Source organism: Candoia aspera, chromosome 7 (genome assembly GCF_035149785.1).
Source record: "Candoia aspera isolate rCanAsp1 chromosome 7, rCanAsp1.hap2, whole genome shotgun sequence".
NCBI lineage: Eukaryota > Metazoa > Chordata > Lepidosauria > Squamata > Boidae > Candoia > Candoia aspera.
Genome location: NC_086159.1, coordinates 5,520,016 through 5,540,381, shown reverse-complemented (window position 1 = coordinate 5,540,381; position 20,366 = coordinate 5,520,016). Strand labels below are relative to the sequence as shown.

At 48.0% G+C, this 20,366-nt stretch overlaps 1 protein-coding gene across 1 annotated transcript in view; it reads right to left on the bottom strand.

Moving 5' to 3' along the window:
* Positions 1-20,366, bottom strand: part of PODXL (podocalyxin like) — a 52,007-nt gene that overhangs the window by 11,108 nt on the left and 20,533 nt on the right. The window contains exons 2-4 of the mRNA XM_063308753.1: positions 5,671-6,126; positions 4,296-4,669; positions 2,306-2,377 (exon numbers count right to left, since the gene is read on the bottom strand). Of these exons, the coding sequence (XP_063164823.1) occupies positions 2,306-2,377; positions 4,296-4,669; positions 5,671-6,126 (902 nt within the window). The remainder of the gene's footprint in view (positions 1-2,305; positions 2,378-4,295; positions 4,670-5,670; positions 6,127-20,366) is intronic.

Here is a 20,366-nt window from a genome sequence, read left to right as displayed (position 1 = left end):
CTCCTTCTCCTTCTCCTTCTCCTCCTTCTCCTTCTCCTTCTCCTCCTCCTTCTTCTTCCCAGAACTGAGAGAGAGGGACTAGCCCAAAGTCACCAGTCGCTTCATGTCCAATATAGAACCAGAAGGAACCAGAAGTCACGGTCTCCTGGTTTCTAGCCTGGTGCTTTAACTACTGGCAAAAGGTCCCCTCTGCAAGCACCGAGTCATGTCTGACCCTTTGGGGGGACGCTGCTTTTTTTCGCGACGTTTTCTTGGCAGATTATAGAGTGGGGTGGTTTGCCACTGCCTTCCCCAGTCATCGCCTTCCCCAGCAAGCTGGGTGCTCATTTCACCGACCTCGGAAGGATGGAAGGCTGAGTCGACCTGAGCCGGCTACCCGAGAGAGAATCCAGCTTCCGCTGGGATCAAACTCGGGTCGCGGGGAGAGTTTCAGTTGCAATGCTGCCGCCTCCCACCCTGCGCCACACGAGGCTCTGCTTTAACTACTACTATACGCCAGACTGGCTCTCAGCCAAATATTGCTTGAGGGGAAAATGTGTTCCAGGACCAGGGTTTTCTGCAGAGGAAGATGCAAGCAACAATGTTGGACTCTCCCCCCAAAGGGTCAGAAATGACTCGGTGCTTGCACAGGGGACCTTTTACCAGTAGTTAAAGCACCAGGCTAGAAACCAGGAGACTGTGACTTCTGGTTCCTTCCAGTTCCTTCTGGTTCTATATTGGACATTAAATGGGAGTGACAGAAGATCGAGGCAGGGAAGGCCAAGGTGGGGGAAGATAATGGAGCTGAGAAAAACTGGGCGGAAGGGCAGAGAACGACAGCAGAAACCCAACGGGCCAGGCTGGGAAAGAATGTCCCATTTTTGGAGCCTGGCCTCAATAGCTTGCAAAAAGCCCTTGATTAAATCCTGAGCTGATTGGGTGGGCCTGCAGAAAGAGCCTCTACAGCCTTGGAGTTGGGGGAGGGAGCAACTACAGAAACACTGCCCCTCTTCCCCGCTGGGCACCTGCCCTCTCTTGCAGGAGGAAGGCACGCTGTGGACCTCTTGGTGCTCTCTGAGCTGGGTCGTTGGCCTGCAGATGTTTCACGACCCAGCCAAGTTACGTCAACAGCATGAGTGGCAAACCCCACCCACCGTCGCACTGACGATGTTACCTAGTCGGGTCACGAAACATCGGCAAGCCAACGACCCAGCTCAGAGAGCACCAAGGACTCCACCGGTCAATCCTGAGCTACGGTGAAGCTCTTTTATTGGAAGCTGGAGAGAAAGTGGGAGCTTTGTGCCCCCCGCCTTCCCATCTGCCCCAGAAAGGAGAAATCTCTGTAGCCACTGAATACTGGCAACGAACCTTTCCTTCCCATGCTGCACCCCCAAATCTGCAACCCTCTCCCTCTGCAGTTAGAGCAATTTGGGAGCCAACTCCTCTGTAGTGGAGAATCATTGTGCAAGACGGTTAAGTCTGGAGGAAAGGCAAACTCTTGCAGAGTTCACACAGCACGCTGGACTAGCTAAAGTGCGGTTAGGTAGCTTAGGGTTCAGTGTGTGGTGGGAACCCAGCTCCAGTATTCTCTTGGCATGATGCATGAGGCAGGCCATCATTGCGTTAAGCCCTCATCTTTGGGCATGGCATGTTAACTGAAGCCAGCAACTGGGTTTTGTTAAACGGAGTTTAGGGCACAGCACATTGTGTGAATCCAGCATTGGGTCCCCAATCTGAATCAGAGAATGAAAATTCAGAATTCCCGCTGCAGGACCCCCATGGAAAATGCAAGTTGGCCCTGAAGGGTGAGTTGGAGGCTGAACATCTTGGGTTTTAAACTCATTCTTGCCATGAATTCACTGAGAAGTCATGCAATTGGCTGTTGGTGCAGCTAAGGCCAGGGAGAACCAACCTGTCTGGGCCAAGGGTGCCCTGGGAATTTTGAAGCATGTGGCTGTGAAGCATCCACAAAACAGCCACTGTGATGGCTAGAATTTTCATACCTATCGAGAAGGGCTTCGGTAGGGTCCAAAGCATCGCGGCAGGCTAACGCGCAAGGTAGGCTGCCAGCTTTATATTGTCATTTTAAAAAGTCAGGGGGCCGGAAGCTTGGTGCACACGAAAGACGATGTCTGGAGAAGGCAGACATTGCTTCTTTTTGTATACGCATTACTTTGAACACTCAGGACCATGCGTCCCTGGGCTACAAAAGAATGCTGATGTAGGAGATTGTGTAAGCTGCACACTTACAGGTGCTTGTGAAATAAGTGCAAATGCTTTCTATAGAAGAGCAGCTACAACCGAAAGGCTTCTAGGAGATACTTACACAAGGCCTTGACTCGTTTAAGATCAGAATGATCGCGTGGTTTTGGGGGGGCATCGTATTCTCACAAACAATCTGGAAAGAAAAAGGCAGCTGGGTGTGAATGTGTACTCTGTCGAGCAATAAGAAAAACGAAGGTACTCTTTGGACCGAAAGAACGCCAAGCTCCTGGTAAGTGTCACTGATTTCACTTTTTCTTCTGCCAGAGCTTTGGGGCCGAGGCTGAACAAAAGATGCCATCGTAGAAATAAACCTCGCAAGCCGCAGCATTTTGTCAGAGCTCAACTTACAAGTTATAACCTTCTTGCACTTATGCACAGAGGCATATACAGATAGTCCTCACTTAACGCCATTCATTTAGTGATGGTTTGGACTTACAACGGTGTTGAAGAACACAACTTATGACTGGTTCTCACACTTATGACCGTCGCAGTGTCCCCGCAGTCACTTGATCACAATTTGGGTGCTTGGCAACCGGTTTGCATTTATGACCGTCGCAGTGTCCTGTGGTTACATGATTGTCATTTTTGACCTTCCCCGCTGGCTTCTGGCAAGCAAAATCAATGGGGAACTGTGTGACTCACTTAACAACCACCACAAAAATGTCATAAAATTGGGTCAGATTCGCTTAATGACTGCTTTGCTTAGCAACCCAAATTCTGGTCCCAATTGTGGTCGTTAAGCAAGGACTACCTGTAAGTAAAACATTCCCAGGGATCAAACTGATTTTAGGGCCATTAGCGTGCCACGAGATGAGCCAGAAGGCACTTCCAAAAACTCTAAACTCTTTTACTACATAATTTCTCCAAAATCCCAGATATGTTACCTCTGAGCAGTGAGGATGCGTCTACTTCTGATGACAAAAAGCCATGGATAGTTTTTATCTTCCACTCCTTCTTAAAGTCAGAATAGTTGGGGTATGCAGGGTTAAGAGAGGGCAGGAGAAATAAATGCTTAGCTTCATTCTCGCCACTGATTCTCCTCAATGCATTGTTTCATTCCAGTTGTCCTGTTCACACAGGCACACAAACGTATACACACAGAGCCAGGGCCATTTTGGGATGCAAGGGAACAACCAAATGCTTTGTCCTTCCCGTCAATTCTCTCACGCACACGTTCCCCCTGGCCCTCAATTTTTTTCCCCCGGGCAAAGATAACATTGCAAACGCTACTGTCCGCTCTGTTTCCGTTGCCTTTGTGCTAAATCTGCACTGTCCCTCTCTGAGCCCCCGAAGAGACAAGCTGGACTATTTGTCAGCACACAGGAGACACAGGTAGACCAGCACCCGTCTGTTATGTGCACTGCAGAGGCCTGTTATCTGGTCTGCAGATGCCTGATGTGAAAAGTGTCCTCCAGTGAATATCCTCCTTACATTAAGGCTTCTTTCTAGAGCTGTGTTTCTCAACCTGGCAGCTTGAAGATGTCTGGACTTCAACTCCCAGAATTCCCCAGCCAGCCATGCTGGCTGGGGAATTCTGGGAGCTGAAGTCCACCCATCTGAGAGCCGCCAAGGTTGAGAAACACAGCTCTAGAGAACAGCTCCCAGGAAACTCGTCCAATCACGGCCCCAGCTCATTATGAGGCGAGGTACTAAATTTCTATTTAAATGAAGCTGATTCTCGAACCCCACCTTAGACTTCTGCAGCTTTGGACTGGGGGGGTGGGGTCCACACTGCCGCATTGGCAACCCTTTAAAGCAGCTGTGTCTTTTTCTGGGATCGCGAGCAAGTTGCCCACAAGTGCTACGTGAACCCTGTTTCGTGATCCAAAGCGCCGAGTCACCAAAACACTGCACAGCTCCATGCACATATTTTCAACCAAGTTGGGTCATGCCCCCCGCTTTTTTTTTTGCGCCAGGTAAGTGCCAGCTCTCTCCCACACTTATGCAGCAAATGGTAAAAACTGGTTAGCAACTGACCAACATTTCTGTGCCTTGTCCGCACACACCTGTCTTTGAAGACTCACCAGGTGGTGCCCCAACCATCTGTTTACCTTAGTCTGGGCTTGCACTGAAGTGAGGTTTGGCCCGCTGGAAGGAGATGTGACGTGATGCTCTGGAGATACTGAGGTCACCATGGAGGCAGTTGAGGGCGTAATCTTCAAGTCTGGGGGGGCTGGAACACTGTGACTCGAGGACTCAACGGTGGAGCTCCTGGGTATCCCTGCAGTGTTGGGCACTGTGGTTGCCAGCGATCTATGGGGTGTCTTAGAAATCCCTGGCACCGACGTGGGGGTCAACGCCGATATTTTATCTTTGCTCGTTGTCTCTTTTGCCGTTGCAACCGTTTGCAAGGTTGTAGAGCCCCTGCCAATTCCAGGCACGGCAAGAATGCTCGTAGGGACAGCTGGTGGCCCTGGGCTTTTCGCTGCTTAAAGAAAAGGGGGAGAAACGTCTGTGCATCAAGACAAGCTCGTATCTAAATATCTAATCTGGCTTGTGGAATTTTTTCTAGCCCCTTACTGGAGCTGGCTGTAGGGCCAGTGTGCTTTTTCCTGCATAATGACGTCCTGTGCTGCGCTGGTGTTTGTGAGTCTAATCAGGGTGGGGTCTGTGCTGCAGGTGTGCCCTGGAAAGGACGGGGGGGTTGTCTGAGCTCAGCTCTAGGTCACATGACCATGAGGGAGAAGGGGGCTTACAATGGGGGTCGGGGGTCAGCAACATCCCAAGCCACTGCCCAACTTCCTCCCCATACCGATGCATTGGGGGGATTTAGGGAGGGAGTTTTTTCCAGCACAACCCCAAGACAGATCTGGCCCATTTTCAAACTCCATCTTTTTTGGGCTTGTTTCTCGCCTTGGACAGAACGTTGCATGGAATCTCACAAGGGGGAAAAAAATCACCTTGATAAATCCCTGCAAGGAGAAACCTAGCAAATAAGGAACAAAGTTTGTAACGAGGGTACATATGCCGTCTTCTTAGGAGAGCAATGAAAAATGGTGCCCCATGCTCCCTCTTCAAACATCTGACGGTGCTGCATGTTTGCAACAGCCTGCCTTGGGAAGCTTCCCCACCCCCTCTGCCTGATGGGTCTATGGGCAAGATCAAGGCAGAGATGACGTTTCTGACCGTCTTGGAAATAGAGATTCTTAAGTATTTCTTGAACGTGAGGCTGGCGGTGGCTGAATTTGAAAAGCTAAGTGAGCCAGACCTAGTTCATTCAGGGATGGGAGACCACCAGGAAGGCAACAGGGACAAATCCTTTCGGTTTCACTGCCCAAAAATTGACACGGGGGTGTCGGTGAAGCCCCCAAGAGTTGAATTCCATTGGAAGGAGACTTGACCTTTATGCCAACGCCCCCCCGGCTTAAATTCCCCAGTCCTTTGCTAGAGATTAGGGGCATTATAATCCAGAGACTGGGAACATACCTGTGGACCCGACAGGCCTGGAGGGGGAAGGCGAGGTCGGGAGGAGGCTCGACGTGGACGGACTGCTGGTGGAGGTGAGGTCTTTTGAAGCAGCCCCCCCCAAAGAGGTGTTGCTTGTGGGAGACGACCCCAGAGTCGGCATTGGGGCCCGTGGGGTCGTTTTGCCTGCCACTGGGGTGCTGGGGACAGTAGGTGCTCCATGCCCCGTTGGCAAAGGAGTGGGGGTGCTGGAAGAGGTCCCCGCTGCAAGCGTCTTGGACAGCCCCGACGAAGTTGGAGAAAGTGGGGCGGGAGAGATCAGTGGGGCTGTGGGTTTCCGACTAGTCAGCGCCCCCGTTGTTGCAGCAAGCTTCGCGGAGGTAACGCTGGTCGATGCTACAGCTGAAGGAGAAGGCGTGGTGACGGGTTGGACGGTCAGGCTGAATGGAGGAGAAGATGGAGAAGCAGCGGCAGCTCCTAGGAAACCCCCAAGAGACAGACTCAGGTTGGGAAGAGGTCACTCTTTTCCCAAATGCACCCCAACCCTTTTCTCCAACTTGACATGTTCAGATTTGCTTTGATTCCATTCATATAAGCCCCCGTTCCTTGACTGTTCTTATAAACCAGTGTCTCTCAACCTTGGCCACTTTAAGATGTGCGGACTTCAACTCCCAGAATTCCTCAGCCAGCAAGGTTGAGAGACACTGTTATAGACACACAAACTGACCTACGGCACATCAGCATTGCGAAAGAGGTGTCTGTGTGGTGGGAAAAGGGGATGGCGGTGTGCAAGCTCCGCCCCTTTTGTACAGGCACAACAGTGACACCCAAACAAAAGGGGCGGAGCTTGCAGGGCAATGCTGCTTTCGCTGTTCCGACAAAAGACTTCAATCCCACGGAAGCCTCTGCATCCACAAGTACTAGATATATGGGCTGCGTTCACACCACATCCTTAAACTTGATTTAGTGGGCTGCATTTGGGAGTATGAAGGAACCAAACGGGTGGGGTTGGGGGGGCTCACACAACATTTAAAGATTTCCAGAAACTAATCATGGTTAAAACTTGCCAAGCTTTGCATGTGGTGTGGATGCAGCTGCTAGAGTCTGAGGCGGATTTCGACAGCCTGTTTCCATAAAACTGTACTCCATTCAAGAACAGAATAAGGTTTGTGTGTGTGTATGATTATCGCCCAGAAATTACCCCATGTGGTTCACTGGTTCCCACTGGCTGCATTCAGACAACTCACTTAACCAAATCAGGTCGAGACCTTGCACAACTGTGTTCACAAGCATGCTCAACGTGGGTCAGTTTTAAGGGTTCTACGAAGCGAGCCCCGTGGGTTTAGGGATCACTGTAACGTGTGAATCCAAAAAATGGGTTCATTCAGTAATCAAGTTAAGTATGTTGGGAGAAGCCAGCCACAGACTTTCTCATGACCTGCATTCACACAAGATATTAAACCTGGTGGCAGACCAAAGTGACCAGATGGGCTGGGTTTGCCTCTATCAATCAATCAATCAATCACTATCAATCAATCAATCAATCAAAAAACCCAAGTGAAATGCAGATGCCAAAGTTTTAACTGTCCCAGCTAACTCAGCTCCTGACTTTCTCGATGGTCCTATCCAGATGTTTATCATCCACATGTGTTCAGAAACGGTTAAGGAGCAGAACGGTACCCATCGTCCTGATCTCTGTGGACCGGCCATCCACAGGGCCTCGAGCCCATCCATATGGGAACCGGTCCATGAAAGTTGGGGACCAAGAACGTGTCCCTGCCTTCCAGCGGCCGAGCCGGCACAGATTCCCTACACCTTAACAAGGCCCATCCTTCCTTGGCAGCTAAAACGACAGATTTCAACCCAGCTATTTGGAAACACTAACAAAGCTTGCTTATTTATTTGTCAGTTTTATATGGCTGCCTATCTCCCACGAAGTGGCTCTGGGTGGCGTACTATAAAGCCTACAATTAAAACCTACGACAAAACCAATTAAAACAATAAGCACAGATAAAAACATGACCCCCCGAGGGAAAATGCTCCAAATAATATTTTAGGCATGCAGAGGACCGCAAGGCTGGGAGAACAATAAAGGCAATAAAGCACGAGGCTGGCAGGAGAGGCAGAGATGACCCCGCTAGGAGTCACGGACAACCAAAATGACATCTGTCCAGGTGCAAAGAATTGCTAGGCTCCGAACAATCCAGCAACAAAATGTAGTGAGTTGCCTGGAAAGCACCTATCCAGCTGCCCCAGGCCTCGATGCTCAAGCAGGAGCTTCTGCAGTATGTGCACGTGTGAGTATCTGAGTGAGGCAACCAGCAATGCAGTATCACTGTGCAAGCCTCCCCCGCTTTTCTATGGGCATCACGGGGTCAACCCAAAAAGGCAGATCTTGTGGCGATGTGCTACGATGCTGCTTTCATCATTCAGACAGAAGCAGCCGGTGGGCATTTCTTAACCACTGCAAACATTCACAGCATCACAGGAAGGGATCTGAGAGATCATCTAGCTGAGTGTTTCTCAACCTCACCAACCTGAAGAGGGGTAGACTTCAACTCCCAGAATCCCCCAGCCAGCATGCTTGAATTCCCCAGCCAACCTGAAGAGGGGTGGACTTCAAGTCCCAGAATCCCCCAGCCAGCACTGGGCGTTGAAGTCCACCCCTCTTCAAGTTGCTGAGCTTGAGACACGCTGATCTGGTCCAACTCCCTGCAGAGGACAGGCTGCCACCTCTTGATCCGGCTCTCTCCTGCTGTTGAACAGCTTTTACTGATGGCCAAAAAGCGGCAACCTGGGTTTCACGCCCGGCCTCAGATTTCTGAGTGGCCGTGGAAAGAGGAAAATCCTTTTGCTGATAGCGTGCCAAGTGGGTAGAGAGGCGACAACGTATTTTTCTTTCTTTACAACACTTTGGGGAGCTCAAAAGAAAGCCCACACAGAGAGGCGCACAATCCCCCATCTTCATAAATCCAGGTTAAGCTGCTCCCAACCTTCCCCTCTTGCACACTCACCATGCTTGGTGCATCATACCCCAGTGAAACCAGGTTTTGCTTTTCCACCCTGGATTGCAAAATCCAGGCAGAGGAAAGCCGAATGCCCCCTTGATGTGGCTGGCATTGTGTCCCTGGGCCAAAGAGGCCTCGAAGAACAGGAGAGCCGAGGGGGGTCTGAAGGATGTAAAACCAGGCAAGTACAAGACATGGCTTTGGCTATTTCTGGTCAAAGTGGGGTGGGAACACAAAGGGGGAGGGACCCTGTTCTGTCTCATCGCTTCCTACTCCACCAGGGCCTTCCCGTGGTTGCGGCCACTGACCGTTGTCCCCGGTCACTTCCCATCCGAGCCCTTCCTCTGATTAGCCCCTCGGTGACAAGGCTCTATTAATAGTGGGGGAGGGAAATGCAAAGCAGAAGTGCAGAAATAGCAGGGATGCCACAGGTGAAGAGCTGGGCAGGGTCCGAGGGGGGGGGGCTGCAAAAAGCTGACCACCGCCGTGGTTGACCTGCAAATAGGGGGATGGCCTGCTGTCTCCCCAATGCCCCCAGTTTTCCCAGGGGGCTTTTCCTGAGTGAATGTTGATGATGAGGCATCAGTAAAGCGGTTTACTAGTTTCAACCTTGGCAACTTTAAGATGGGTGGACTTCAGTTTTCAATGGTTTTCATATGCACAATTAAAATAAATATTTAATACAGACAAGAGGGTAATTGGAATTGAGAAACATAAAAAGGAATCTGAAAGTGAACTATGTACAAATGCTGAACGTGTAATTGCAAGTTAAGGATTGGTGATAAAATGGGTTGCCAATTTTGGCTGTAATATACAGATGGATGCATAGGAAAGAATGTGGATAAATGGGATAAATCTTACATTGTGTTATAGTTTAAGAGAAAATGTTTATCATTGGTACATGACTCCAGAGAAACTATCAAAAATGTATAAAGGTACCTCAAGTCAATGTAGGAAATGTGAAAAACATGAAGGGGCATTTTACCATGCATGGTGGACCTGTGAAAAAGCGGAGAAAATTTGGATATAAATACATACAATGATACAAAGAATTTTTTAAAAAGTAACATTGCAAAGAAACCAGAACTTTTCTTATTGGGGCTTATGGTACTAGAAAAGAGTTGTGGAAAACTAATTTTGCATATGGTAACAGCAGCAAGGTCATTCCATACAAGATGGAAGAGCCCTGAAATTCCACAGCAGAGGAATGGGCGGTGAAAATGTCAGGCCGGGCAGAAATGGCAGGGAGAAAACAAGAAGTGCTTTTTTAAAAGACTGGAAACCTTTTATGGACTTTCTGCTACAAGAAAAATGAAATGATGATTTATGGATTTAATGACTGAAAAAAGATGAGAATTAAATAAGGGGTTGAAGGGATTTCTGGAATAGTTAAGAGGGAGGGGAGACGATGGGTTCGTTAACATGTTGAAGAGAAGGTTGGAAGTCATCATATTTCATAACTTTAGTTTCTTTCTGCCCCCTTTTTCTTTTCTTGCACCTTTGTCTTTCTTTTTTATTTCCTACCTTTTTCTTTAGATTTGACTTTTACTGTATGTAAAATTCTTGATCAATAAATATAAATAAGTAAATAATAAAGAGAGAGCTGTGTGGGCTTCAACTCCCAGAATTCCCCAGCCAGACCCCCCATCCCATCTAACAGCATCTTTCCAAAGCCTTGGAGCCTTGAGATGTTGAGGCATGCCATAACCTTGCCTCTTGGTGAGGAACGTCAACCGCGGCAGGTGTTGTGTTGCTCATACCGCTGTGTTCCATCCAGCCTGACATTCTGTCCTGGGAAATCTTCCCAAGAGCTGGAACTGGAGTGAAGCAATGGACCCACCCATCTCCACTGGGTCCAACTTCATCCTCCCCTGGACAACGGAGCCGATACAAGAAGGAAACACAAAAACCTGGCCAGCTTCTTGCCCATTTACGAGACAGGAGCATGCGGACAAACACACCAAGGTTTTCTGCTCTGCTCCAGCGTTTCCCTATGAACAGATTTCCGGCCAAGCCTGGAAAATATGCACAAGCGTTCGAGTGTGAGAGAGGCGGAAAAGCCAGTTTGCACAGAGCAGGAAACAGGACTGAATCTGCCAGACAGGAAAAAAATGGGGTAGAACTCAAATCTTCAGCAGGTCCTGATGCTTCGCTTCTGCATGGATGAAGCCTTAGGGTTCAAAGCAGATGGTTCCTCCCCCCCAAAAAAAACAAAACAAAAGCTCATTTCAAGCATCTGCGGGCAGGAAGGCAGTGATGCCTGGGAAGGGATCCACGCCCTTTCTCCACCTTACTTCCTTGATCTGAATCACACCCCGCCCATGCAGAAAAAGATCCTTTTTAATTTCCCAATCGCAGGGCTAAAAATAGCTTGGCGGAAAAGAAACGAGATGGGCGCAAATATTTCTCCTCCTTGGCTTTCCATAGCCCCATTTTGCGTCAAATTGCCCTTCCCGCGTCTCTGCGATTTTCCTCTCCAGCAAAAGAGGCTTCCGTTTTTCTACCTTGCTCTCAGGGTGCTTGAGAATTTCCTTCCAATTCCTCTTAGGTGCTTTTGAGCTGACTGGATGGCTGGGGGGTTGAGGGTGTGTGTGATTTCCTGAGGCCATCTGAAAAAGGCCTGAGTGGAAGGATAGGAGAATCAGGAATAATGGATATAAATTGCAACTGTTCCTAGATTTGCTTTAAATGTAAGGGAAAACTTCCAGATGGTAAGATCAGTGGAACAGTCCACCAATGGAGGCTGTGAGTTTCCCATCTCTGAAGGTTTTTAGAAGAGGCTGGAGAACCACATGTCAAGATGGTTTGCCTGGTTCTCCTGAAGGTTGCAGGGGGTTGAACTAGATCAATGTTTTTCAAACTTGGCAACCTCAACTCCCAGAATTCCCCAGCCAGCGTATTTTTCAAACTTGGCAAGTTTAAGATGGGTGGACTTCAACTCCCAGAATTCCCCAGCTAGCCACCTACCTTAATCTTGCCAAGGTTGAAAGACACTGATCTAGATCCTCATTCATTCTCTTGATGTGACCCATAGTATATTTCTTTCACAGTGATTTTCACTTTTGTATTTAACCCACATTCAATAACACTACCACTTATTTCTATTTATTTTTAAGTTTCTCCTAACACACTCAGTTCCCCCTTGCACATCACCAATTTGGAAGAAGCATGCTTCTTCTACAGCTATAAAAGATGTTATTGCAGGTATTTCCTTTTCTCAAAAACAAGCAAACAAAAAACATCCAAAACAAAACCCTTTAACCTTTTCTCTCTGAAAAAAAAATAGAGGAAAAGGACGTTTTCTGTTGTGGCAAAATTACCGGAAACGTTTACATTTCTAATTATGCTGTAAAGGTGCTCTTAGTGATTATTTTTTTGCCCACCAGATATTTCTGTAGAAATATTTTTAGCTCCTGGACCTGCAACAGGCACCAATACTGTGGCTGTGGCTGAAAATAGCTTTAATCTGGGTATTGAATGAACCTGTGTTTGCACTACGCTCTAAGCCAGGGTTTCCCAACCAGGATTCCGTGGCACCCTCGGGTTCTGCGAGAGGTCACTAGGGGTTCCCTGGGAGAGCATGATTTATTTAAAAAACTATTTCAAATTTGGGCAACTTCACATTCAAGAGGTAAGTTTCATTCTTTATTTTTAGTTTAAGAACGCTGTTCATGCATATATGCAGGTCTACCCATGAAACGAATACAATAATTTTGTAACTTCTGGCCTATATTTGAGCCTGAATGTGCAGGAGGGGTTCCCCGAGGCCTGGAAAATATTTCAGTATCTCAAATGGTTGAGAAAGGCTGCTCTAAACAGTGTTCCCTCAACTACAGGGTTCGGTCAATACACCGAGCCACACGAAACCTTAACCAAGGTTAACACTAACCAAGGTAGCATGTTGTATGAATGCGTTCATAAACCTGATCCGGTTAAACAGGCTGTGTGAGCACATCCATTCTACGGAATCACCATGACACAGTCCTTTGTGGATCACCACAAACATCCCTTTGTTTTCAGAATTCGAAATTCAATTAAGTCTAAACCCAGTTTCATTCCATTTAGGGCAACAGGGCATTTTCCAGACAGGCCACATCTCTGCACATATCAGGCTGAGCTTCCTGCCTGAATGTTGTTTATTATGAGTAATAACAGATCCGCAGGGTTACAAACAGAGTCGAGTTTTCCACTCGGGCGATAACTGGCCAATTCGGTTGGAGGTTTCACACGTTTTTGCACGCAGCCCACCGGTGAGCTTGGTCCTATCACGAAGATGTCTCCTACAGACAGACCAGTCTGTTCCTGCCTCAACCCCTCCAAGTGTGTTCAATTCCCAGAATTCTCAGCTGTATCTGGGGGAATCCAGTGAGGTGAAGCAGGGAGCATGCAGTTGAGCGTTCTCTCTCCTGGCCACCTGTTGTTGTTGTTGTTGTTAGTTGCCGTTGAGTCGTTTACGACTCACAGCGACCCTACGTGTAACAGAACGAAATGCTGTTCGGTCTTGCGCCAAATGCCTGACTGTTCCAGTGTTTGCATCCATTGTTGCGGTAATTGTGTCAATCCATCGCATTGAAGGCCTTCCTCTTTTCCGCTGGCCCTCGACTTTGCCAAACATGATGTCCTTTCCAAGCGCTCGGTCTTTCCTGACGATGTGCCCAAAGTATGAGAGTCTAAGCCTAGTTATCTTTGCCTGCAGGGAAAATTCTGGTTCTTTGAAATCTCCAACCCTGGTGGCTAAGCCATGCTAGGCTATAGTTCTCCAGATGCTGGAAGCCTGCAATTTCTATTATGCCTGGAAGTTCAGAAACATCTGGAGGCCCATAGGTCTCTTAACCTTGCAGTAACTGGAGACTGATCCTGCCAGTTGCTGCATAGGAAGTAGATACCCCAAGAGTGACCTGGTTCCTCTTCTGGTCTCTGAGAAGACAACTGAGTTTGGATCACCCCCACCCGTAAGTCCTAACCTCATTTCCCTTGAACGGGGCAAAACTTGTTTTTATTCTCTCCAAAATGAATTGTCAAAACCGACTGGCAAAGGAACAATGAAGCGCGGACTCCTTGCGCAATAACACTTGCATCCATTGTTGCAAGAGCCAGAGAAAGCATTATGCACCGCGTGGCCTTTAAATAGCTTTGAATGGCAGTCGGGGTGAATGATGCCCTGCCTTTCCGAAGGCTTGGGACCCTTAAAAGAATGGGAGACAATCTCCTGCCAGACCTCATGTTGACCTCAAGATGCCAGGAAATTCTATCATAAATATCTTTTGGCCACGGGTGATAGGCCCAAAGACTCTCCAAAGGTCACCTGAGATGTTTCCACAACCATGGAGGAGGAAGATTAGGTCAACGTGGACACTGGTGCTTTTCCTCTCTTACAGAAAGAGTAACAACGTTGGGATTGAGAGTAGCCAACTTAAAATGGGAGGAACAGCATAAAGGAAACAATACACCTTCCCTCAACCAGAATAATCTAAATCAAGAGACTGGCCTTGGTGGCTTTTCCCCACAATACCCCATCGCAAATGGAGAAGAACCGGGGAGAGGAAGGAATGAAAGGTTATTTAAATGGGACCCCCAGATTTCCACTCAAAGTTTAGGATGATGGAGAAAGATGTTCCCCAGCATGAAATTGGGGAAATAATTTTGCCTCTCCTTTCCCTTGAAGCTGTTTTGTGTGCCCCCACCCCATCGCAAAACCTTGTTTGGAAGAGAATCGTTCTTACTGCCCTTTTTTGCACCAGTCCCCCCCTCCAATTAAATGGTAACCCCCAGAAATAGATGCAGTGCTTGAAGATCTGGCCAGTGCAGGAAAAAATGGGGTAATTTTTTCCTACATTTCCCATTATTTTCTGCATTTCCTATGATTTGGAAACCACGCTTCTGCTGATGCAGCTTAAAATTGCATTTGCCTTTTATGAAGCCACATCACACTGTTGGGCTCATCCAAGGTCAGTCTCCCAAGTTGGGGGTCACTGTCCTCAATCAACATCTGCACTTCTTTACAATCTCTAAAAAGCAGCTACAGGGTTTGACACCGTACAAACGGAATGACTGTTAGGGTGTTTTCTGCCAGGGCTTTAACTGAGCATGTCCTTTGCTCAACCAAAGAATTTCTGGTCTAATTAGGAGCGAGGGTGTACAGAAAGGGGCTCTTTGTTATCATATGTCAGCCCTCCAAGGTAGACCAGACAGGAAACATGACCAGATGACCTAATTCTACTTTACAAAGCTGCATCAGAATCTTGCAAGTCTGAAAGGAGAACTCTCCTGCCTCTCTTTTTACAGCCTGATCCATTAGGGCAGATCCTTCCTAAGTTTCTTTCTCTGACCATTAAGCAGCTGTGGGCTCCTCCCTCCTTTATATGATCGTTCCCTAGGCAGCATCTCTTCCTCTGTCCCTCAAGGTCTTTCCCACATACCATTATGTCATACCAGTGTGGTCAAGATAGAGGTTCCTCTCTAAATTTGGACCGTTGATACGCAGCTCAGAATTGGGGGAGAACAAGGGAAGAGGATTGATATTTTCTGAAAAGCATTTGAGCAAGGTGTCCCAGAACTGTTCCTGTAGTTCCCACCACTCTCCATGACCATGGAATGTTGAGAGAGTCTACACTTGGGCATTTCCTGTCTGAATCTGGAAGGAACGTACGGTAGTGGTTGTCCAGGAGAGAAGGAAGGAAGATGTCACAGAAGAAGACTGTCAACTCCACACATCTCAGCAAGCTCAAGGAAGCAAGAACCACACAGATGTCCATAAAGTCTCTTTAAAGCTAGTCTGGGGTAAATACCGAATCTTGGAAGCTGCAATAGGCATTGCCCAACACCATCTCTAGCAAGTTAAGACAGAGTTTCTATGAAGGACTGGAAAAGCTTCCTCCTGGGTTACTTGCCACCTGCACTGCTGTTTATGAGATAAGCTGCCAACAGGCCCTCCTCCTATCTCTTGTTCATGTCTAATCTCCCTTCCATTATGTCCCCAGCCTCCCCACAATCTCTTGCAAAGCCAGGGCAGGCCACAATCAGTGACAGGAAGCAAAATATGACAAAAATGTATGCTGTGGTCCCTCCACAGATAGCAATTTTTGCCTCCACTGGAATCCAGGAATAACGCCTAACTGAGAAGGCATTTGCTGCTTTTAGACAAGTATTCCCAACTCTGTATTCCAGATGTGTTGATCAACTTGGTTTCAAAGAGCGGTGGTACCCCTGAAAATACATACTAATAAACCCCCAGAGCCCCTTGCCAACTTGGCCACCGGGGATCCTGGGAGTTGGACCAACGTATCGGGAAGACACCAGAATGGAGGAGAGGGCATTAGGTTGTGTCTCACCCATGTTTAAAGGGCTGAGATGACCTGATCCCGTGATCTGAGTTGGTTGAGGAAGAACAGATTCCTCTTTCACCGGAGAACTTCTTCCCGCAAAAGCAGAAAGTGAGCGCCACTGATACGATGTATTATGCAAGATGATATATCACCTGTTAGACCATTGTGCTTACACGCTTCCTCTGCATTTTGTAAAAGGAAATGTCCAGGACTGAAGTAACCTGTTCCCTGTTACAGCAACTGCTCCTGGTCCTTCATACATGCAGAGCAACACGTGTGTCTGAAGGAGGGAATGGCCCAGGCTGGTGACCTCTTGAGAACCAAGCGAGTGTAGTGGTTAAGGTGGTGGATTGGCATCCAGGAGACCCCAGTTCAAATCCCTTCTCAGCCACAGAAGCTGACCAAGTGACTTTGCATCAGTCTCTCTCTCTGCCCAGCCTATATTCCGGGGTTGCTGTGGGAAAAGTAGGAAGAGGAAATGCCATCCTGAGGAAGTAAGTCTGGATATAAATCTAACAAATCCTTAAAATAATGCTTTTGGATTAAGTTGATCAGGCAGTGTGGTTAAACTGTTGGTAGAGGACCTGGCTTCTAGGTCCCACTGAGCCACAGAAGCTCCGTGGGTGGCTCTGGGCTAGTACCTCTCTCTCAACTCAGCTTACCTCACAAGGTTATTGTCGTGGGAAAAATAGGAGGAGGAGAATGTACTCTACCTTGAACTCTGGAAGGAAAGGTGGGCTAGACATTGAAAAGATAAATCACGGCAGACCGAATTGTGCCTAGGATTTTTGGGTGGTAAAGTCCAACACATCAGGAAGGGACCAGATCTGGAGATCCTACATCAGTGTTTCTCGTTGTTTTTTTTCTTTAAGGTTTTTAACAGGTTAGCCCATCAATATAAAGAGACGTCAGTTCTTTGGAGCCTGAGGAACACTGAAAATTGGGAACATCTTGCTCCTTATACAAATGATTCAACAGACTCTCTTTGCAGGTTTCATGCCTCTTCTCTGAGCCCGGCCCAAACACACATACACAGGCCAAGGTCACTGGGGAATCTGCCTGCCTTTTCAGCCTGGCGATGGCGTCCCGCTGTTTTTCCCAAGCAAACACACCTGAACGTGAAATAAACCGAGGGCTGCCCAAAGAGCTCATTAGTGCACAAAGCTTTAACAGCCCCTGTTCTCTGGGCAAGAGCTGATAATGGGAAATAAAGGGCTGAGTCACCAGGAGCGCTTGTTAATTTTGGTGGCTGGTTTTCTGTGCAAAGAACAAGATAAGTCCTTCAAAGGGCTGGCCCTAATCTTGTGCCAAGGCAGCAGCACAGGGTGCCCCCCCCCCTTTTTTACTTTTATTTTAACAGCCAGATGGTCATCTGCCTCAAAGACATCTGACATCTCAGCAGCGGAAGGGCCAGACAGGAAATTGGCTTTGGGATGACGGTGCCGCAAGTCCCACGTCTAAAGCATTTCCCCCATAATGGGAGTTGGGAGTCTTGTTCGGTGGCTCCAAAGCCTGCTTCAAAGAGGAGAGAGAACAATCAGAAAGTGCAATCCAAGAAAATGCCTACTGTGGTGTTTTTCAACCTTGGCCACTTTAAGATGTGTGGACTTCAACTCCCAGAAGTCCCCAGGCAGCATGGCTGGCTGGGGAATTCTGGGAGTTGGAGTCCATACATCTTAAAGTGGCCAAGGTTGAAAAACACTGTCCTACTGCAAGAGAGCAAATGTTTTCCAAAAGTCAGATGGGTCCAGTCCAGCCTGCAATATATCTACCTCCCTGGAGACCTGCATCCGGGCTTGGTTTGCTCATTCCACTAAGCCATGGTCTGTTCAAACACAGTTTGTTGAATAAACAGGCAACACTGCTCTTCGGGCAAAGCAAAGCAAAGCAATCGTGTAGTGGTTTAAAGCAGCAGTCTTTTGAGGCCGGGGCATACCAGACTGCTGTGAGGGTGTCATGGGCACACTCACAGAAAGGCTCGCCATAGCGGGCACAGCAAAAGCACATTAAAAAAAAAAGAACTCCAATGGAAAATAGTTCCCCACGATGGCCAGTGAGCACCAAAGTGCTACAGATAAATTACGATGCTAAAATGGTCCTCTGACTTTGCAACAAACCAGCAGTATCTTTAAAAAGAGGATTTGAAAAATTCCAGTGAGGCAAGCGGGTTCTGCCTCACTTCCCACCAGCTGCATTAATGTGCCCCGCATTAAAAAAAAAGGGAAGGCTTTAACTGCGTGATCACAGCAGCATCTCAGCTTTTCACCTCCTCCCTCCGTGGATATCCCCGGGCCAGACTCTTTCTGGGGAAATGGGATGAACTTGCTGGATCAGTCCCCTCCCACTGACTTTACCTCTGACCAGCCGAGGAAGGAATCTGCTCAGTGCATATGGTTGCTTATGCACACCTTTGCCATGGTCATGGGAAAGCGTCCATAGCTTTGGCTTGGCCTGCTTCTCCATGCATTCGGAGAAGCAAACAACCATTTGAATAATTCAGAGGGGAGGGATGGAAAGCGGCGCAGAGCTGTCCTCGATGTGTGCAGATTGGTAATACATCATCAATATCGTATAATGCTCAGGCCAGAGGCTTTTAGCAAAATTTATTTCATGGCTCCCGCAGGCACGTCTCCATTCTTTTACTGCTCATGGCAACCCTCAAATGCGAAGGTTGCCATCTCAGCCATGCTGTTAAGAGGGCAGGTCAGCTGTCTCGATCTGTCCCCCAAATGGGACTGGCCGAAGGTTTTTCCACTCAAGAGCACGATCAATGCACACAGAGGGCTCCAACGACGGGGAAGCTGGTGGAGACGGTGATTCAAATCACGCAATGGCAATCCAGCAACACCAACACGGGGGCCCTCCTCTCATACGGTCCCAAAGAAGCCGTGACGACCTACCGTGTGCCATAACGTCATTGCCCAAATGGGATCAATTATGCAACAGTGATGTCATAATGCACTTGACATGACTTGCCCTTCTTCCAAGCCTATTTTTGCTCACTGACCCGGGACCAAGTTGTTAATTACACCCCTGACTTCCTGTAGGATTTCCTTGCTTGCTCTGGCTACCGACGTAGAGGGCAGCGTGGCAGGTGGACAGCTGGACTTTGGACCCTGGGGTTCCCCTTTCCACTCAATGGCTTGGTTCAGCAGACAAGACCTTAAAGCTAAGTTGGCAAAACACAGCTGTTGTGATCTCATCACATGATACAGAGAAATATACCTTTTTATGGCTTAAGGTGATGACTTGATTTAGGCCAGTGTTTCTCAAGCTCTGAAACTTTAAGATGGGTGGACTTCAACTCCCAGAATTCCCCTGCCAGCATCTTAAAGCAAGCTGGCTGGGGAATTCTGGGAGTTGAAGTCCACGCATCTTAAAGCATGCTGGCTGGGGAGTTCTGGGAGTGGAAGTCCACCCATCTTAAAGTTGTCAAGATACAGGAACACTTATCTGGGGTCTTTCAAACTGGGTTCTGTGAGAGGCTAAAGGCAGAAAATGATTTCTGGGATTTTTTAACTAACGAGCTCCACAGTCCAAAAAGGTTAGTCCACCCAGCAGGCTGGACCAGATGTTACCTGGCCTCATCTTAGCCAATGCTAATATAAAGGGGTGCAGAAGGAGCCATCAATGGACATTCCAGCCATTAAATGGCCATTTTGGCCTTGAAAAGAGAGATTCCAAGTGTCCCAGATTTAGTCTGACCCTGAAATGGGCTGGAAGAACCTCACGATGGGCTACTCCGAATGTTACAGAAATGCTCTCAACTCAAAATGGGCCGTTCAAAAGTCATAGCCAGAGATGTCCAGGAGGGGTCAGAAAGTTTCTGCACACTTCTAATCAACCATGTTGTTTGAACCCCATCCAAAAATAAGGTTTACTGGGTGTTCTCGGATTAACCTCACTCCATCTCCCAGGAGTCTTAGAAAGGCAAAGCAAATTATCCTGGGAGGATTGGCAGAGCACAGGGCCAGGGCACAGGGAGGCGAAGCGGGAAGATTGGTCCAGTCAGAGATGACAGTGAACTGGGAAGGGCTGCGCAGAGGAACAGGACCCAGAGAAGGGCATCGGGGAGATGTTTTACGGATCACAAAAGTATTCAGTTGTGGTTACTCAGGACAAGGGGAGCTGAAGTCCAGCATGTCTCAAGGAAAAATGTTAGGGATGTGGGTGTTGTATGCATGACTTAACAGTGGCATCAGCAATTGCAAGTTAAGGGTGGACAAAACAGAAAGCAGATTCCAAGTGAAGGGGAAGAAATGCATTCAAATGTTATGAGCAATGAGAGAGTGGGATGGGATGTGTTCAAGAGGTTGGACAGCTATTGACTGGGGATGCTGTTTTTGCCCCGTGATTACTTTGGTTTCACATTTCTGCAAACACT